Raw genomic sequence first — 15,277 nt, 5'->3', positions numbered from 1 at the left:
GCGCGGGGCCGGGCGGTGTGCGCGCGCGGGGCCGACCCCGGGGCCGTGCGGGGGGCTGGGCGGTGTGCGCGCGGGGCCGCCCCCGGGGCCGTGCGGGGGGCCGGGCGGTGTGCGCGCGCGGGGCCGCCCCCGGGCCGTGCGGGGGGCTGGGCGGTGGGTTCCCCGAAGGGGCCGGGAAAGCGGTCAGTGAGCGCTTCCCCGGCGCCCGCTTTGTGAATGGAAACAAGTCGGAGCAGATCGTTCAAGTAATTTCTTTCAGATAACGTGTTCGTGCAGAAGTTTACCTTGTAGACAACAAAAGTAGATATTTTCTTATCTTTGTGTTGATGTTTAATAAATGCCGCAAATGCTGTTTGCTGAGTACCCGCTGTATACAGAGAAGCCTATGTGCTTATCATATGTATATGATTTGTCGCTGCTCGTTTTTAGGCAGAACTAGAATCCCGTCCAAATTGGTCATCAAAATTCTTGTTTTTTGTACTGTGCTGCGAGCTTTGCAGTTTTCATTGTTTCTTATAACATGCATGAAAATCCTGTGTGGTAGATACGGTTAATTCCATTTTACCAAGAAACAAACTAATAATAAATTTGAGAACTCTCATTTTAGAAATAAAAATACAAAGCAACAACTTTTTTGTTTTGAATTAATTGTAGATTCTTATGCAGTTGTAAGAAATTACACAGAGAGGGGATGCCTGGGTGGCTCAGTTGGTGAAGCATCTGCCTTCAGCTCAGGTCATGATCCCAGGGTCCTCGGATTGAGACCCATGACGGGCTCCATGCTCCGCGGGAAGCCTGCTTCTCCCTCTCCCACTCCCCCTGCTTGTGTTCCCTCTCTCGCTGTGTCTCTCTCTGTCAAATAAATAAATAAAATCTTAAGGGGCACCTGGGTGGCTCAGTTGGTTAAGCGTCTGCCTTCGGCTCAGGTCATGATCCCAGGGTCCTGGGATCGAGTTCCGCATCGGGCTCCTTGCTCAGTGGGGAGTCTGCTTCTCCCTCTCCCTCTCCCCCTGCTTGTGTTACCTCTCTCGCTGTCTCTCTCTCTCTGTCAAATCAATCAATAAATAAAAATCTTAAAAAAAAAAATTACACAGAGCGATCCCATACACCCATAAGCTAGTTCCCCCCGGTGGTATCATCTTAGTTACTAGAACGCTAGGTCACAACCAGGAAATTGATGTTCATGCAATGCATGGATACTCAGTTACGTATGTGCGTGTATTTAGTTCTGTGCACATTGTGTGTTTGTGACCACCACCACAATCAAGACGCAGAACAAGTCTATCCCCAGGACCCCTCATGCTACCCTTTTATAGCCACAGCCACCTTCATTCCTCCCTCTTCCTCATCCATGGCAGCCACTGATCTGTTCTCCACCTCTAATTTTATTTCAAGAACTCTACGTAATTCGGATTATAAAGTGTATAATTTCGGGGGATTGGCTTTTTTCACTCAGCATAGTGCTCTTGAGATCCATCCAAGTTACTGCATGAATCAGTAAGTTTCTTCTATTTTATTGATGGATAGTATTCCATGGGATGGATGTGACATAGGTTATTTACCTGTAGGTAGTATCTCGGTTGTTTCCACTTTTTGGCTATAATGAATAAAGTGGTATGAATGTTCACACATGAGTTTTTGTATGAATGTGAGTTTTCCTCCCTCTGGGATAAATGCTCAGGAAGGGGGCAGAGGGAGAGAGGGAATCTTAAGCAGGCTCCATTCCCAGCGCAGAGCCCAATGCGGGGCTCAGTCTCATGACCGTGAGACCATGACCTGAGCCAAAATCAAGAGTCGTGCACTGAGCTGACTGAGCCACCCAGGCGCCCCTGTACATTTTTAATATCCCATAAGGCAGCAGCATCTAGCCATGATGGTTGTTTTTATCAGTGTTCTGGTTACAGAGTTGAACAGGTTTTGAGGCTGCTGCCCCAGTCATGTTTCCCATGATTTCTGTTACTTTAATGAACTGTTTGCCAAATATAAGGTTTTTCAGGGATGGATCTACTGTGTTGCATCCAAAATGCTTACACTGGTTGGACTGAGGGTTTCGGGAATAGATAAGAGTCATGATCAGTGAAGACAGGATTTCCCTCCTTTTATTCAGGGATGATGGCCCCTCTTCCTCTGTCTCTGCACTTAAGCGCCTGGAGCGCAGTCAGTGGACAGATAAGATGGATTTGCGGTTTGGGTTTGAGAGACTCAAGGAGCCTGGTGAGAAGACAGGCTGGCTCATCAACATGCACCCTGTAAGCACCTGGGCAGCTGCTGGCTTAGGCCTTTGAAGAGCGGGTGGTACAGGTGGAGGTGGGCTTGTTCGTAGCTCTCCTTCTTTCTTCTTCAACGTCACTGGGCTGTAAAGAAGCCACTGGGACTCAGGGGGGTCCCTGTTAACCTATAAAAAGTTTTCAAGAATGAGGGAGAGATTGAGAGAAATCCACACTTGGAAGATGTGATGCAGTTCTTGTGAATGGGGAATATTTATGTGGGGGAGGAGAAAGATTTTGTCTCTGCTCAGTTTCCCACAGAGGAGGAGCAAGAGGGTCCTTGTACTTGCGTAGGGGATAACTTGGTGCCCGTGTTCACTGATTCTCTTGTAGACTGAGATTTTAGATGAAGACAAACGCTTAGTCAGTGCAGTGGATTACTACTTTATTCAAGATGATGGGAGCAGATTTAAGGTAAGGTCTTGAACCCCAAGAAGCTAAGACCCACTCAGTGATGAGATGTAGCTGGGTCCAAAATGGCAGGTGTTCATTTAAGTGGGAGGAGAGGGGTTGAGAGGCTTCGGGTGTGCAGCTGCCCGAAGCCTGTTGGGGACATGGACCCCTTGGAGCCACATGGGTCACCATTTACTATGTCATAAGAGAACCAACTTGGAAAGCCTGAGAGAGGAGTAGTTTTGTCTCTCTCAAACTTTTGCCCCTGCCGTATGCGCAGGTGCTAATTCCGGACTGCATCACCTTGTAAGAGATGTCAAGGTCAAAGATATGTTAGATCTGGGCAGCTTGTGGGGATAGCAGCAAACAGCCTGTCTTCACTTATCTCCCTTTTTTCTTTCTCATTGCCCATGAATGGGTTGGTGGCTCTTGCAGGTGGCCTTGCCCTACAAGCCATATTTCTACATTGCAACCAGAAAGGTAAGTCTGTGGTCCATAGAATCAGGTCACACGACCTGTGCCTCATTTTATGGGGTGTGTGTGTGTGTGTGTGTGTGTGTGTGTGTGTGTTTCAGAACTGAAAGTAAAGAGGCCTCTAGAGAAACGGGCAAGGAAGACAGTAGGTTTTACTAATGGGAAGTTCTTTCATTCTGATCTCGATTTAGGGATGTGAACGAGAAGTTTCATCTTTTCTCTCCAAGAAGTTTCAGGGTAAAATTGCTAAAATAGAGACTGTCCCCAAAGAGGATCTGGACTTGGTGAGTATCACCGGGACCCTCCAGGGTAAATGAGTTTGGTCTACCTTGCCCCTGGGGTGAGATGGAAGAGGCCAAGTTTAGCACCTGTGGGATGGTGTATGGATGATGGGGCTTTGGTGACTGTGCGTACGTCCTCGTAGAGAACTCTGGTGGTTTAGTTGTACCACATGCAGAGTTGGACAAGATGCTTTGGACCTGCGAACAGGTCTACTCATGTATTTACTTCTGAGTTGTTCTCCCCTTATTTTCTTACCCCAATAAAGTCCTTTTTCTCTTGAACTCATGAGCACAATCTCATCACTTTGTAGCCAAATCACTTGGTGGGTTTGAAGCGAAATTACATTAGGCTGTCCTTCAACACCGTGGAGGATCTTGTCAGAGTGAGGAAGGATGTCTCCCCTGCCGTGAAGAAGAACCGGGAGCAGGGCCATGCCAGTGATACCTACACAGCTATGCTCTCCAGGTAAGCCTTCTCATAAGCAGAGCCCCCAGGCGGTCCACAAGGACTGTTTCCCATGTTTCCTACGTTGACAGGATGGATAGGAAGCAGGAAAACTGAGTAATGAAGTTACCTTAAGGATTAGCTCTGTTCAGTGTAGAAACACTTGCAAGCAATTAGGTAGAATTTCTTTTTTTTAATTTTTAGTTATTTATCTGTTTTACTTCTTTGAGAGAGAGCAAGAGAGTGTGAGCGGGGGGAGGGGCAGAGGGAGAGGGAGAATTCTAAGGAGGCTCCACGCCCAGCACGGAGCCCAACATGGGGCTCGATGTCACCATCTTGGGATCATGACCTGAGCCAAAATCAAGAGGCGAACCCCCAACCAAGCCACCAGGTGCCCCAGCCTAGGTAGGATTCCTTATGTGCTGCATTTGCGTTAAATAAGTAGTGGTTTCCTGGGTGGTGTCTTAGCAACACCTGTTTCTTACATAGGGGCGGATTTGTGGCTCCGAAGTTTGAGTTGCTGTAACAGTAAAGACATTTTGGATTCCCAATGACACCACTTTTTTTTTTAAAGATTTATTTATTTGAGAGAGAGAGCGAGTGTGAGCATGGGAAGGGACAGAGGGAGAGAGAGAATCCCAACCAAGCCAGCTCACCGCTGAGCAGGGAGGGGAGCCCGATGTGGGACTCGATCCTAGGACCCTGGGGTCATGACCTGAGCCCAAGGCAGACGCTTAACTGACTGAGCCACCTAGGCACCCCAGTTTTTTAAGTTTTTAATTTCCATCCTATAAAACACATGTCCTAAGTGTGTACGGAATTTCCGGTCTGACCTACTGCTGTGGGACGGTGTCATCTGAGGTCATCTTTAAGAAGGGCCTGTCTGGTCATCTCTGCCACCTCGATTTACCTTCTGTGTTTACTCCACGTGGACTCTGGTCTTCCCCCTGTTCCGACCCCAAGCAGAGTATAGTTGAGTAAGCTGGTCTCTCTTCGTTTTGCAGTGTTCTGCAAGGGGGCAGTGTGGTTATTGATGAAGAGGAAGCCTCTAAGAAGGTCACCGACCAGTTGGATAACATTGTGGACATGCGGGAGTATGATGTGCCCTACCACATCCGCCTCTCCATTGACCTGAAGATCCATGTGGTGAGTGGGCCATCCCTTTTGGGCAGCTGGACAGTTAGGAGGTGACCCTGAAAGGATAAATCCATAGAGAAATACACCTCCTGGGACAGATGCAGAGCTCTTTATTAACGTGCTACCCATCCTGCAGGCTCATTGGTACAATGTCAGATACCGAGGAAGTGCCTTTCCTGTGGAAATCGCCCGACGAGATGACCTTGTTGAACGACCCGTGAGTACTGCTTGCATTTCCTCCATCCTGACTTTTCCACTTGTTTCTGGAGAGATCTCCTTTGGTGCTGAAGGATGAATATGATTCAGAGATTTGTTTTCTTCTTTTTCCTCAAATACTTTTTTAAAAAAGTTGTAGAAAAAAAAATTTTTTTTTTTTGTCTGTTTCTGACCGAGTATAATTTCACTTTGTGCTTACGCATCACCACGTGATGTCCGTGTTTGAGCTAGGCTGGATCTGAACATTTGAGGGAAAGCTCTGTCTTCCATTTTAGGTGGTTGATAGCAAAGTGATGTGGTGAAAAATGGATTTATAACTGGAAGGCCTTGGTTCAGGGACGGCTTTGTGTTCTTGGGCAAGTCTGTATTCCTGTTTTCTCGTTTCCAAAACGGAGATGTCAGCTCTGTACCACGATCTGTCTGGGTTGTCATAAAGGTCAAAATAAGGTCATGCATTTTCAAGCACGTTGAGACTCAAGTGTTCCATAATTCTAGGATTTTCCTGTCATGCTCTAACCTCTTGTATGTGTTTAAATTTTTATGCCATCCGTGAATCATGGCATTCTTGATATAGCTCAGTCAACCCCAAAATGCCTGTCTCACTTCTTTTGGAACCTCTCCCTGTGGCAGCTCGACTCTTTTAGCAGCTAGAGGTGGAGGTGGTAGGTGTTGAGAAGACCAGTGGGATCTCTAGAGCTCGGCTTGGTTTCTCTCCAACTTAATGAGACATTGTGTCCCTGCAGGACCCTGTGGTATTGGCATTTGACATCGAGACGACCAAACTGCCCCTCAAGTTTCCCGACCCTGAGACTGACCAGATTATGATGATTTCTTATATGATTGATGGTCAGGTAAGTGGTACCTTTTGGGATGTAAGCTTCGTAGGAGCAGGAACCTTGTCTAGTCCCTAAACCAGAGCAGCATCCACCCTATGCTTAGTATATTTTGGGTGAAAAATTAGTGAGTTGAGTCCAGGAAAGTGAACGAACCAGCCGTGCTCCTTCCAACAGAAACTTGAGACATTCGGGGCTCTTCTTGGGAGAGCTGCGGTGCCTTCCCGTTGCTGCAGATGCCTGGAGCGGGAGCTTCTGGGCCAAAGTGGAGAGGTGTGTTTTGGCTTTCTGTGTCCTAACTCGTGCCGATGGCTCACGCACTTCCCAGGGCTACCTCATCACCAACAGGGAGATCGTTTCAGAAGATGTTGAAGATTTCGAGTTCACCCCCAAGCCAGAGTATGAAGGACCTTTTTGTGTCTTCAATGAACCCGATGAGGTAAAGAGGTGTCCCTTGGTGGGGCGCCTGGGTGCCTCAGTCGGTGAAGCCTCTGCGTTTGGCTCAGATCATGATCCCAGGGTCCTGGGATTGAGCCCCGCGTCGGGCTCCCTGCTCAGCTGGAAGTCTGCTTCTCCCTCTCCCTCTGCCTGCCCTGCTTGTGCTCTGTCTCTAGCTCTGCTCTCTCTCGCAAATAAAAAATAAAATCTTTAAAAAAAAAAAAAAAGGTGTCCTTTGGGATACTGCCAGGTATTTGGGGTGAAATGGGAGGAAGAGGACTCGGCGCTCATGTAATCAGAATGGCAGCGTGCTGGATGGGGTGTTTAGCGGCGGGGTCCTCGTTCACGCTGGAAGCACTGGGTGGGTATGGAAATGGAACAGTGACATGAGGTCCCTGCTTTTCCTGAACTTTGGGAGGGGTGTTAGGAAACAGCTTGAAGAGAAACAGAAATCCTCTGACAGCTAAGAATCATTGAATTCAGGTTCATCTAATCCAGAGATGGTTTGAACATGTCCAGGAGACCAAACCCACCATCATGGTCACCTACAATGGTGACTTTTTTGACTGGTAAGTCTGATGTCTTGTGAGTAACTAAAATGTGTTTGGGACGGGATGTTGCATGGTGGTGTGAATATGCTCATTTATTAACGGTTAAGAGGAAAAGAGTCTGTGAGAGGAGGGAGGGTAGGAGAAGCGCCGCTTGGTGGCCTGAGAGGCACTTCGCCCCATTTGAGGAGAAGTGGGTGTGGGCGTTCCTGGGTCTGCTTGGGGGTCTGCTGGGGGCAATCTTCCTGTTCCTGAGGGAACTAAAGGATAACTGCCTGTGTGCCCATCTGTCTGCCCTCATCCCTAGGCCATTTGTGGAGGCCAGAGCGGCGGTCCATGGACTGAACATGTACCAGGAGATAGGGTTCCAGAAGGACAGCCAGGGGGAGTACAAGGCCTCCCAGTGCATCCACATGGACTGTCTCAGGTAGGCCCCGCAGCTCATCGCTCTGTCTCGGGGGCTTTCTGTGACTAGGGTCCAAAGCTCCCTTCTTGCACACGTTGGTCCTGTCCACCTCCCTTTGAAGGAGGAAAGTGGCTTCTAAGAAGCAGCTCCCATTATCTTTGAGGACAGTGGGTGCGGTTCTGGCTGGGTCCGGGGACGTGCTGTCTTTTGTTGTGTGCTCATTATGCCTTCTACCAGCAAACATGTTAGTGTCAGACCTGGTGGGAAAGCCAGAGCAGAAAAGCCAGGTTGGGTGAGGTCTTGGTGCCGTGGGAGCCCCCCACAGAGGTGGGGTTGCCACAGCCAGGGGTGTCCAGGCTGGAGATAGGCATTCGAGGGGGCTCAGAGTGCTGAGATGGAAGGCTGGAGAGAAAGGAGGTCTTGTGGGCTTCTTGTATCCTGTAGGGAGGTGAGTTTTGAGGAGCTACTGACACGCTTAAAGCTTGATCTGTTTGCTCTGCAGCCCTGGCGTTATGGTGCATGTGTTGGCCAAGTCGTAATGAGGATGGGATTGAAGAGGGGTGGACTTGGGGATCCACGGACAGGGGGGCCAGGGGCACGTGAAGCACAGGGAATGTTGGTGTCTGGGGGAGGAAGCAGGTCTGGGAACCCCATTTACATGGGGCATGGTGATCAACGGTTTCTCAAGAAGAGAAGTAAAGGACAGGTGGGGGCCTTCAGAGGAGGCGGCAATCCTGGGAGGCCACAGGGGGCATTTCTGGGGACGAGGATGGCAAGAGTTTGGAGGCCGAGGGAGGTGAGACTCGATGCAGTTAAGAGTGAGTTATGGGTGCCAGAGACACAGCCGTGTCCATCATGGGACTGAGTTGAGGGCAGGATCTGGAGACGGACACGGGGTTGAGGGGCACAGGGTGCTTCCAGTTTCCATGCTGAAGAGACTGTGTGAGGAGAGAACAGGAGTTTAAAAATAGGGCCTGAGGGAGGGGGAGAGCAGGGCAGACTAGCAGCACCCCCAGGACAAGCTGGAGGGGTGGAGGGAGGCCAGAGGGTGCGGGTTCCCAACCCCTCATGTTTATATTTCTCCGTGAGGGAGGAAGGGAAGGCTGTGGGGCTCGGAGGACCGGCCCTGGCATTTCCTCGTGTTTGTGGGCACATCCGCTAGGTTGATTGGATCTGGGTGAAAGTCTTCATGAGACGTCTGCTCCCTGGGGGGTCTCAGTGGAGATCTCCAGGGTGCCATTAGGACTACGTCTTTCTGGGGTGTGTCCAGCTTTGCCACTGTCATGGTTGGTGGGCTTCATCTCGGAGTCCTCTCTGACCTTTGCTCTTGTTCTTGTTGCCAGGTGGGTGAAGAGGGACAGTTACCTTCCTGTGGGCAGCCACAACCTCAAGGCGGCTGCCAAAGCCAAGCTGGGCTACGACCCTGTGGAGCTGGACCCCGAGGACATGTGCCGGATGGCCACTGAGCAGCCCCAGGTACGTGTGTTCCCTCACTCTGCTGCCCTTTGGTTCTGATGTGGTGCCTCCGTGCCTCCTCGTTGCTCTTACTCTCTGATGTTCTCTCCTCAGACTCTGGCCACGTACTCGGTGTCAGATGCCGTGGCCACGTACTACCTGTACATGAAATACGTCCACCCCTTTATATTCGCCCTCTGCACCATTATCCCCATGGAGCCTGATGAGGTCAGTGCCTGTCCTGGCCCCGTGTGCCGTTCTCCACACGCTGCGCAGTGGAGCTGGTCCCCGGCAGCTGACGTGGATGCAGCTGTGGGATTCTGGCGTGTGATCTGAAGCCTGCTGTTTCCCCCCATAGGTGCTGCGGAAGGGCTCCGGGACGCTGTGTGAGGCCTTGTTGATGGTGCAGGCCTTCCATGCCAACATCATCTTCCCCAACAAGCAGGAGCAGGAGTTTAACAAGCTCACAGATGACGGTCACGTGCTGGACGCCGAGACCTATGTGGGTGGCCACGTGGAGGCCCTCGAGGCAGGCGTGTTTCGCAGTGACATTCCCTGCAGGTTCAGGATGGTGAGCCCCTCCCTGGTCTTCCTGCCGAGTGCTTGGTCAGACCCCGAAGTCGTGGGGGCTGCAGTAAGGCCCTCGTTCCTCTCTTGCCCTGTGGACCCCTTACCAGACCTCCTTTGTCTGGCCTGCCCTTGACTAGGGCACTGCAGGGCAGGTGCTCGGCTTCTCCGGAGCATTCTCTGCCGGCGTCCCTCCTGAGGTAGACGGGTTGGTGCAAGGGCATTTCCCGTCTTACTTGTGTCCTCTCTTGGTCACTTGTGCTAGAATCCTGCTGCCTTTGACTTCCTGCTGCAGCGGGTGGAGAAAACCATGCGTCATGCCATCGAGGAAGAGGAGAAGGTGCCCATGGAGCAGGTCACCAATTTCCAAGAGGTAACGCTCCAGGGGACCAGGAGAAACCATTGTCACGTGCCCTGCCTTGTAGACCGGCTTCTTTCAGTAGCATGTTTGTTACGCACTGGTACTTGGGTGCTGGTACTTGGGCCCTGAGACAGGACACAGGGTTTCTTCTGGTCTGGTTGGGGCAGGGGGGAGGAACAGGACAGTGTTGTGGTCACAGTGAATGACCTGACTTAGGGAGGCAGGAGAGTTTCACAAGGAGGCGGAGGGCTCTTGAGCTGGCTCTTGGAACATGCTGGTGGGCGGATGAGGGACAGACGTGAGTGCTGGGTCTGAAGACCAGTTCATTTGGACTTCATGTTATAGGCAGTGAGGAGCCATTGGTTTTTATTTTTTGTTGTTAAGGAGACTAAAAATGCTGAGAGCCCATTCCTATAAGTGACAGAGTAGAATATAGTGACCATAGCACCCATCAAATAACAGAAAGCACCATTGACAACGTGTCCCTTGCCTGGAGACCCCCGGTACCTCCCAGCTTGCTGGTCCTATTCTTTGGACTTAGCACTTCTCAGGTGTGTCTTTTAGGCCCTGCTCAGCACTGCGGCATATTGAGTGACTCGTGGTTTGAAGTTTTTACCAGTTTTAGGATTGATTTCGAGAAACATCTCGTAACAGACTCACTAGGCAGAATTCAAGTAAGAATGTGTTTGTGTAGTCTGCAAACTGTGAAGTTCTGTGCAGCTGTTGTCAGCTCCAGCTGCCGTATGCCTCGGGAACTCTCAAAGGACAACCTGTGAGGAGCATCCAGGCTGAAAACCAAATGTGAGTTAGCCCCTCAGAAGGAACAGACACCACTTTCAAGTTGAAGAAGTGGCAACTTGAGACCAAGGTGTGTTGAGCAGAGGCCTCCAGATGCCTGGGGGAGCCCAGCATCGGGCTCCTGGAGGATGGGGAGTGTGGCCCTCGTGCCTTCCCAGAATGTTCTAAAGGGCAGTCCAGGGTCCTTAGAAAAAGGGCAACAGGCTAATCGCTTTGTTTCCAGGGGACCATCCTGTCCCCACGATGCTGGCGCTGGGCGTGTCCTCTGGGAACTTGGCCTCCTTCCCTCTCTTCTCCCTCCCTAGTAGATTTCAGAACGTGCCTCAGGGTGGAGAAGGATGGAGGGGCTGTTCTCCTAATGATTCATTTGCCTAGAATTTAGTTAGAAACGAGGTATTAACGCTTCTGGCACGTCCTGTTTCATAGGGTAGATAGTACTCTTTTTAGTCATGGTTTCTGGTGTGTTTTTTATCTTCTTTGGAGGGTTTTAAACAGTTTTTTAATACTAAGGGCAATTTTGCATTCAAGTGATTTTTCTCACATGACTACCAAATTTAACATATTTCATAAAAAAAGGTGGCTACTCTCCTGGTTAATCTTGTGTCTATTTAGGTGTGTTTCAGTCTAAACTTTAAACCTGATGGTTTAAAGCAGAGGTGGGCAAACCATAGCCCACGACGCCCACGCAGCCAGCAAGCTAACAATGGTTCTTACATTTTCAAGATGTTATAAAAAACAAACAAACAACATCTGACAGAATATGTAGCCACAAAACCTAAAGTATTTATTATCTGGTCCTTCACAGAGGTTTGCTGGGTTATTAGATTAACTTGTGGATACGTTAGTTCTCAAATTTGGGGGTTGTGTTCCCTGGTGTTGTGTACATTTTGTGCAGAATGAACTTTTCAGTTAAGTACGCGTCCGTGCTCTGATTTAACTCAGTGTTACGTTTTGGGCAGTGGATAAAAATACACGACCGTCAGGAGCCAGTTAGCTTTAGCCTTACATAGTCGCAGTGACTTTTTTACTTTTTAGGACAATATTTTTATTTCTGGAGGCTCTGTTGTTTTTTTTCTGATTTGCTTCTTTTTTTTTTAACTGGACTCTTGTTTTAGAGTTTTGGTCTTCAGCATTTTTATTTATGCTCGTTTTCCCACGTTTACTCTAGGAGATGTATTCTCAAGTTCTCGGGGCCTCCTCCTACTGCGTCTGCTCTTGGTCATGGGGATCATGGGGGTCATGAGGGTGTTCCCTCTCACACTCTGCGGTTTGGAATGTGGATTTATACTCAGCAGGGAGGCTCAGGTGGCCCATCAGGGGCTGTCAGTACTTTGATGCAGTTTCTGGCCTGGGGTCCCTTGTCATGTGGTTCCTTGGCTAGAGGGTTCCCCAACCATACACTTGTTGGAGGGACCAGCCTTTGGTGCCAGGTGCTCAGGGAAGACTTTTTCCAGCAAGAGCCCAGAAGAGATGTGATTCTGGTGGGCAGACACATTCTAGTTTATCCTTTCATGGAGGTGGCCTCTGAGGGCCTGCCTTTATTTGGGGTTCTGTGTCCCTGTTGTGTGCAGGTTGCCTCGCACTGAGGAGGCATGAGAAATGTGTGGGGTGCTCACACCGCGGGCCCAGACGGCCGGCCTCGGAAGCATCTGCGTGTGAGGCTGGGAACTCGGGGCTCAGGTTCTCCCCTTTCTTGGACAGCAGCGCTTCGTGAACCTGACTCACTTGTGCTAACACTGGTTCACGCGGAGCGCCTGCTTCTCTTCTGGGAGTCTGTGGTTTGGGTGTGTGCGGGCAGAGGAGCTGCGTGACCCGCCCCCAGTAAGAGCCCTGGGCGCTGGGTCTGTGAGCGTCCCGGCGCCAGGGCACTTGGTGAGTGTTGTCCTGGTTTGATGCTGGGAGAATTAAGCTCATCCCAGCTGGAGCCTGACCTCCTCCTGCCTCCGCCCCACTTGCCTTTTCCCTTGGCTGGTTGAGTTCTGTGAGTCATTGCACCTGGGGAGTGGTCCTGGGGACCCCAACACAGGGCATCACCGAATTAGCTCACTGCTCTGGTTCTGAGTCCGCTCTTTGCTTTTGCCCTCTGAGGGTAACTTAGAAGCTCAGTTTTGCGTTTATAGGGATAGTTCTCATGTTTTGTGCAGGATGTCTAAGTGTTTGGGATCAGGAGGGGTTTTTTGGCTAACAGCTCAACCTCTGGAAACAAATCTGATTCTTCGGTTTATAAAGTAATGCTGGAGACCATCTAACACGGAGGTTCAGAACATAGCGTTTGGGCTAAGGGGGCCTATGCTTGAGCCCCCGCTAACCTCTTGAGCCTTCTCATCTGTCAGGTGAGGGGTTGCTGAGGCCGGGGTGTCCCATGCCCTCGCCGTGCAGGCACGAATGGGACCCAGGAAGAGTGCTGTTGGTGCTCCAGCCTGGTCCCACACTCGCTGGCAGACGGCCCTGCCATGCAAGGCCGCAGACAGTCTTTCACAGTTTTCTCCCAACCGCAAAAGGTCCCCTGGGGTAGAGGCTGCTGCTCCCCGAGATGCTGTCCTCCTTAGGGCTCTGTCTTTTCTTGCGGGGCTCCTATAGCTCCAGGTGTTGGTGGCCATCGTCTGCCATCCTTCTGGGACCCATGGTGCTTGCTTTGTGACCATCTGCACAGTCTCCAGTTTTTGTCTTGCTCGCCACTCCTTTGTCCTTTCTCCTAGGTGTGTGATCAGATTAAGACCAAGCTCACCTCCCTGAAAGATGTTCCAAACAGAATAGAGTGTCCCCTTATCTACCACCTGGACGTGGGGGCCATGTACCCCAACATCATCCTGACGAACCGCCTGCAGGTGAGACCGATTCCCCCATCAGGATCGAGCTCCTTCTGCTCAGGCCCTAACCGATCCCCCTCCCGCCCCCCCGCAGCCCTAACCGATCCCCCTCCCGCCCCCCCGCAGCCCTCTGCCGTGGTGGATGAGGCCACGTGTGCTGCCTGTGACTTCAACAAGCCGGGAGCAGACTGCCAGAGGAAGATGGCCTGGCAGTGGAGGGGCGAGTTCAGTGAGTGCAGCCCCAGGGCAGGGGCAGGGTGGCTCGGTGGGGAGCAGGTGTGCAGGTCCCTGTCACGGACTCCCTCTGTCACCCGCCTAGTGCCAGCCAGCCGCAGCGAGTACCATCGGATCCAGCACCAGCTGGAGTCGGAGAAGTTCCCTCCCTTGACTGCAGAGGGCCCAGCTCGGGCCTTTCACGAGCTGTCCCGCGAGGAGCAGGCTAAATATGAGAAGCGGAGGCTGTCAGGTGAGTGGCTTCCAAACACGGTGCCTCCTCTGGCTTGGGCCTTTGTCGGGCCGTGCTGGTACGTCACAGCCTGAGGTCAGTTAAACTGGATGTTGCACCGGATGAGATCACTGTGAACTGGTTCTTCCTGCAGCTTTCCTTTATTTCTTCTTCAGATGGTGACATCTCCTTCCTGTGCTCTTGGGGACTTTGGCCCATTCACACTGGGGCTGCCCTTTCTTTGAGAGGATGAACCAGCACGTGTCTTTCGGGCTTCTCTGCTCCGTGGTGTTAACCTAGAAAGCTGCACTGGTTGGCATCCGTTGCTTCCTAGCTTTCTTTGGCTATGTCCAGGAGGCCTGGCTACCTCCTCTGTGGAGTCTCTCATGCTCCCCTGCTCTCGACTGTGCCTCAGATTACTGCCGGAAGGCGTACAAGAAGATCCACGTGACCAGGGTGGAGGAGCGCCTCACCACCGTCTGCCAGCGGGAGAACTCCTTCTATGTGGACACGGTGCGTGCCTTCCGAGACCGGCGGTATGAGTTCAAAGGTCTCCACAAGGTGAGTCTGACCTTCGTGAGGTCAGAGCAGAGTCGAGTTTCTGAGATGAGAACCCCCAGCTGGGATGTGTGGCTCCCCATCTCTGGGCTCCCATGCATTTGCAAAGTAATGAGTGCACAGTTGTTTTCAGCTTTGAGGGATTAAAGGCCTGAGGCCTTGAAACTGTTCTGAGTAATTGCTTTGGAAGTATTTATTTAGAGCAGAGATCAGCACACTATGGCTGGGCGGGCCATTTTTATAAATAAAATTTTATTGGAACTGAGCTGCGTCCCTCTGCAGCCGGAGGTGAGCTGCTGGAGTAGAAACAGGCTGCACGAGTGTAGCATTAGCCGCGTGGCCCTTTATTTGCCAGCCTCTGACGGGAGGAGTGGGAGTGCGATTTATTAACCGTTTCATCCAGCAGGATCAAGGAAGGTACATAGCAACACCTCAGTGATCATGACACAGAGTAGTCTTATACTTGGGCGAATGGGGTTCTTTCTTCTGAAAGACCTTTCACTGCTGGACTCAGTAAGGTCCCTGCTCTGACAGAGTCTTGTCATCACATTTTATAATTATTACCTTTTTTTGCTGGTTTCTTAGTGTGGTAAAATAGACATAACATAAAACTCAACATTTCTAAGCACACAGTTCTGCAGCACTGGGGACATTCACACTGCTGTGCGGCCACCACCCCCACCCCTCTCCAGAACTCTTCATCTGACGGAGCTAAAACTCTGCTCCCCCATAACAGTAACCCCCCATCCTACTTTCTGTCTCGGGGTTTAACTCCTGTAGGGCCCTCGGGTTAGTGGGATCACACAGCGTCTGATTATGACCGGCTCATTTCCCTCAGCATTGGG

General features: G+C 51.0%; 1 protein-coding gene across 1 annotated transcript in view; it reads left to right on the top strand.

The window, feature by feature from the left end:
- Window positions 1–15,277, top strand: part of POLE (DNA polymerase epsilon, catalytic subunit) — a 47,561-nt gene that overhangs the window by 452 nt on the left and 31,832 nt on the right. The window contains exons 2-20 of the mRNA XM_032396373.1: window positions 2,108–2,249; window positions 2,601–2,681; window positions 3,096–3,140; window positions 3,326–3,418; window positions 3,727–3,881; window positions 4,865–5,006; window positions 5,134–5,214; window positions 5,957–6,064; window positions 6,375–6,485; window positions 6,968–7,053; window positions 7,340–7,459; window positions 8,782–8,914; window positions 9,008–9,121; window positions 9,252–9,464; window positions 9,726–9,833; window positions 13,319–13,447; window positions 13,556–13,658; window positions 13,749–13,895; window positions 14,290–14,435. Of these exons, the coding sequence (XP_032252264.1) occupies window positions 2,108–2,249; window positions 2,601–2,681; window positions 3,096–3,140; window positions 3,326–3,418; window positions 3,727–3,881; window positions 4,865–5,006; window positions 5,134–5,214; window positions 5,957–6,064; window positions 6,375–6,485; window positions 6,968–7,053; window positions 7,340–7,459; window positions 8,782–8,914; window positions 9,008–9,121; window positions 9,252–9,464; window positions 9,726–9,833; window positions 13,319–13,447; window positions 13,556–13,658; window positions 13,749–13,895; window positions 14,290–14,435 (2,257 nt within the window). The remainder of the gene's footprint in view (window positions 1–2,107; window positions 2,250–2,600; window positions 2,682–3,095; window positions 3,141–3,325; window positions 3,419–3,726; window positions 3,882–4,864; window positions 5,007–5,133; window positions 5,215–5,956; window positions 6,065–6,374; window positions 6,486–6,967; window positions 7,054–7,339; window positions 7,460–8,781; window positions 8,915–9,007; window positions 9,122–9,251; window positions 9,465–9,725; window positions 9,834–13,318; window positions 13,448–13,555; window positions 13,659–13,748; window positions 13,896–14,289; window positions 14,436–15,277) is intronic.

This window comes from Phoca vitulina, unplaced genomic scaffold (genome assembly GCF_004348235.1).
Source record: "Phoca vitulina isolate PV1807 unplaced genomic scaffold, GSC_HSeal_1.0 scaffold91, whole genome shotgun sequence".
NCBI lineage: Eukaryota > Metazoa > Chordata > Mammalia > Carnivora > Phocidae > Phoca > Phoca vitulina.
Note: the sequence above shows the minus strand (reverse complement) of the source record. Positions and strands in the feature narration are given on the sequence as shown.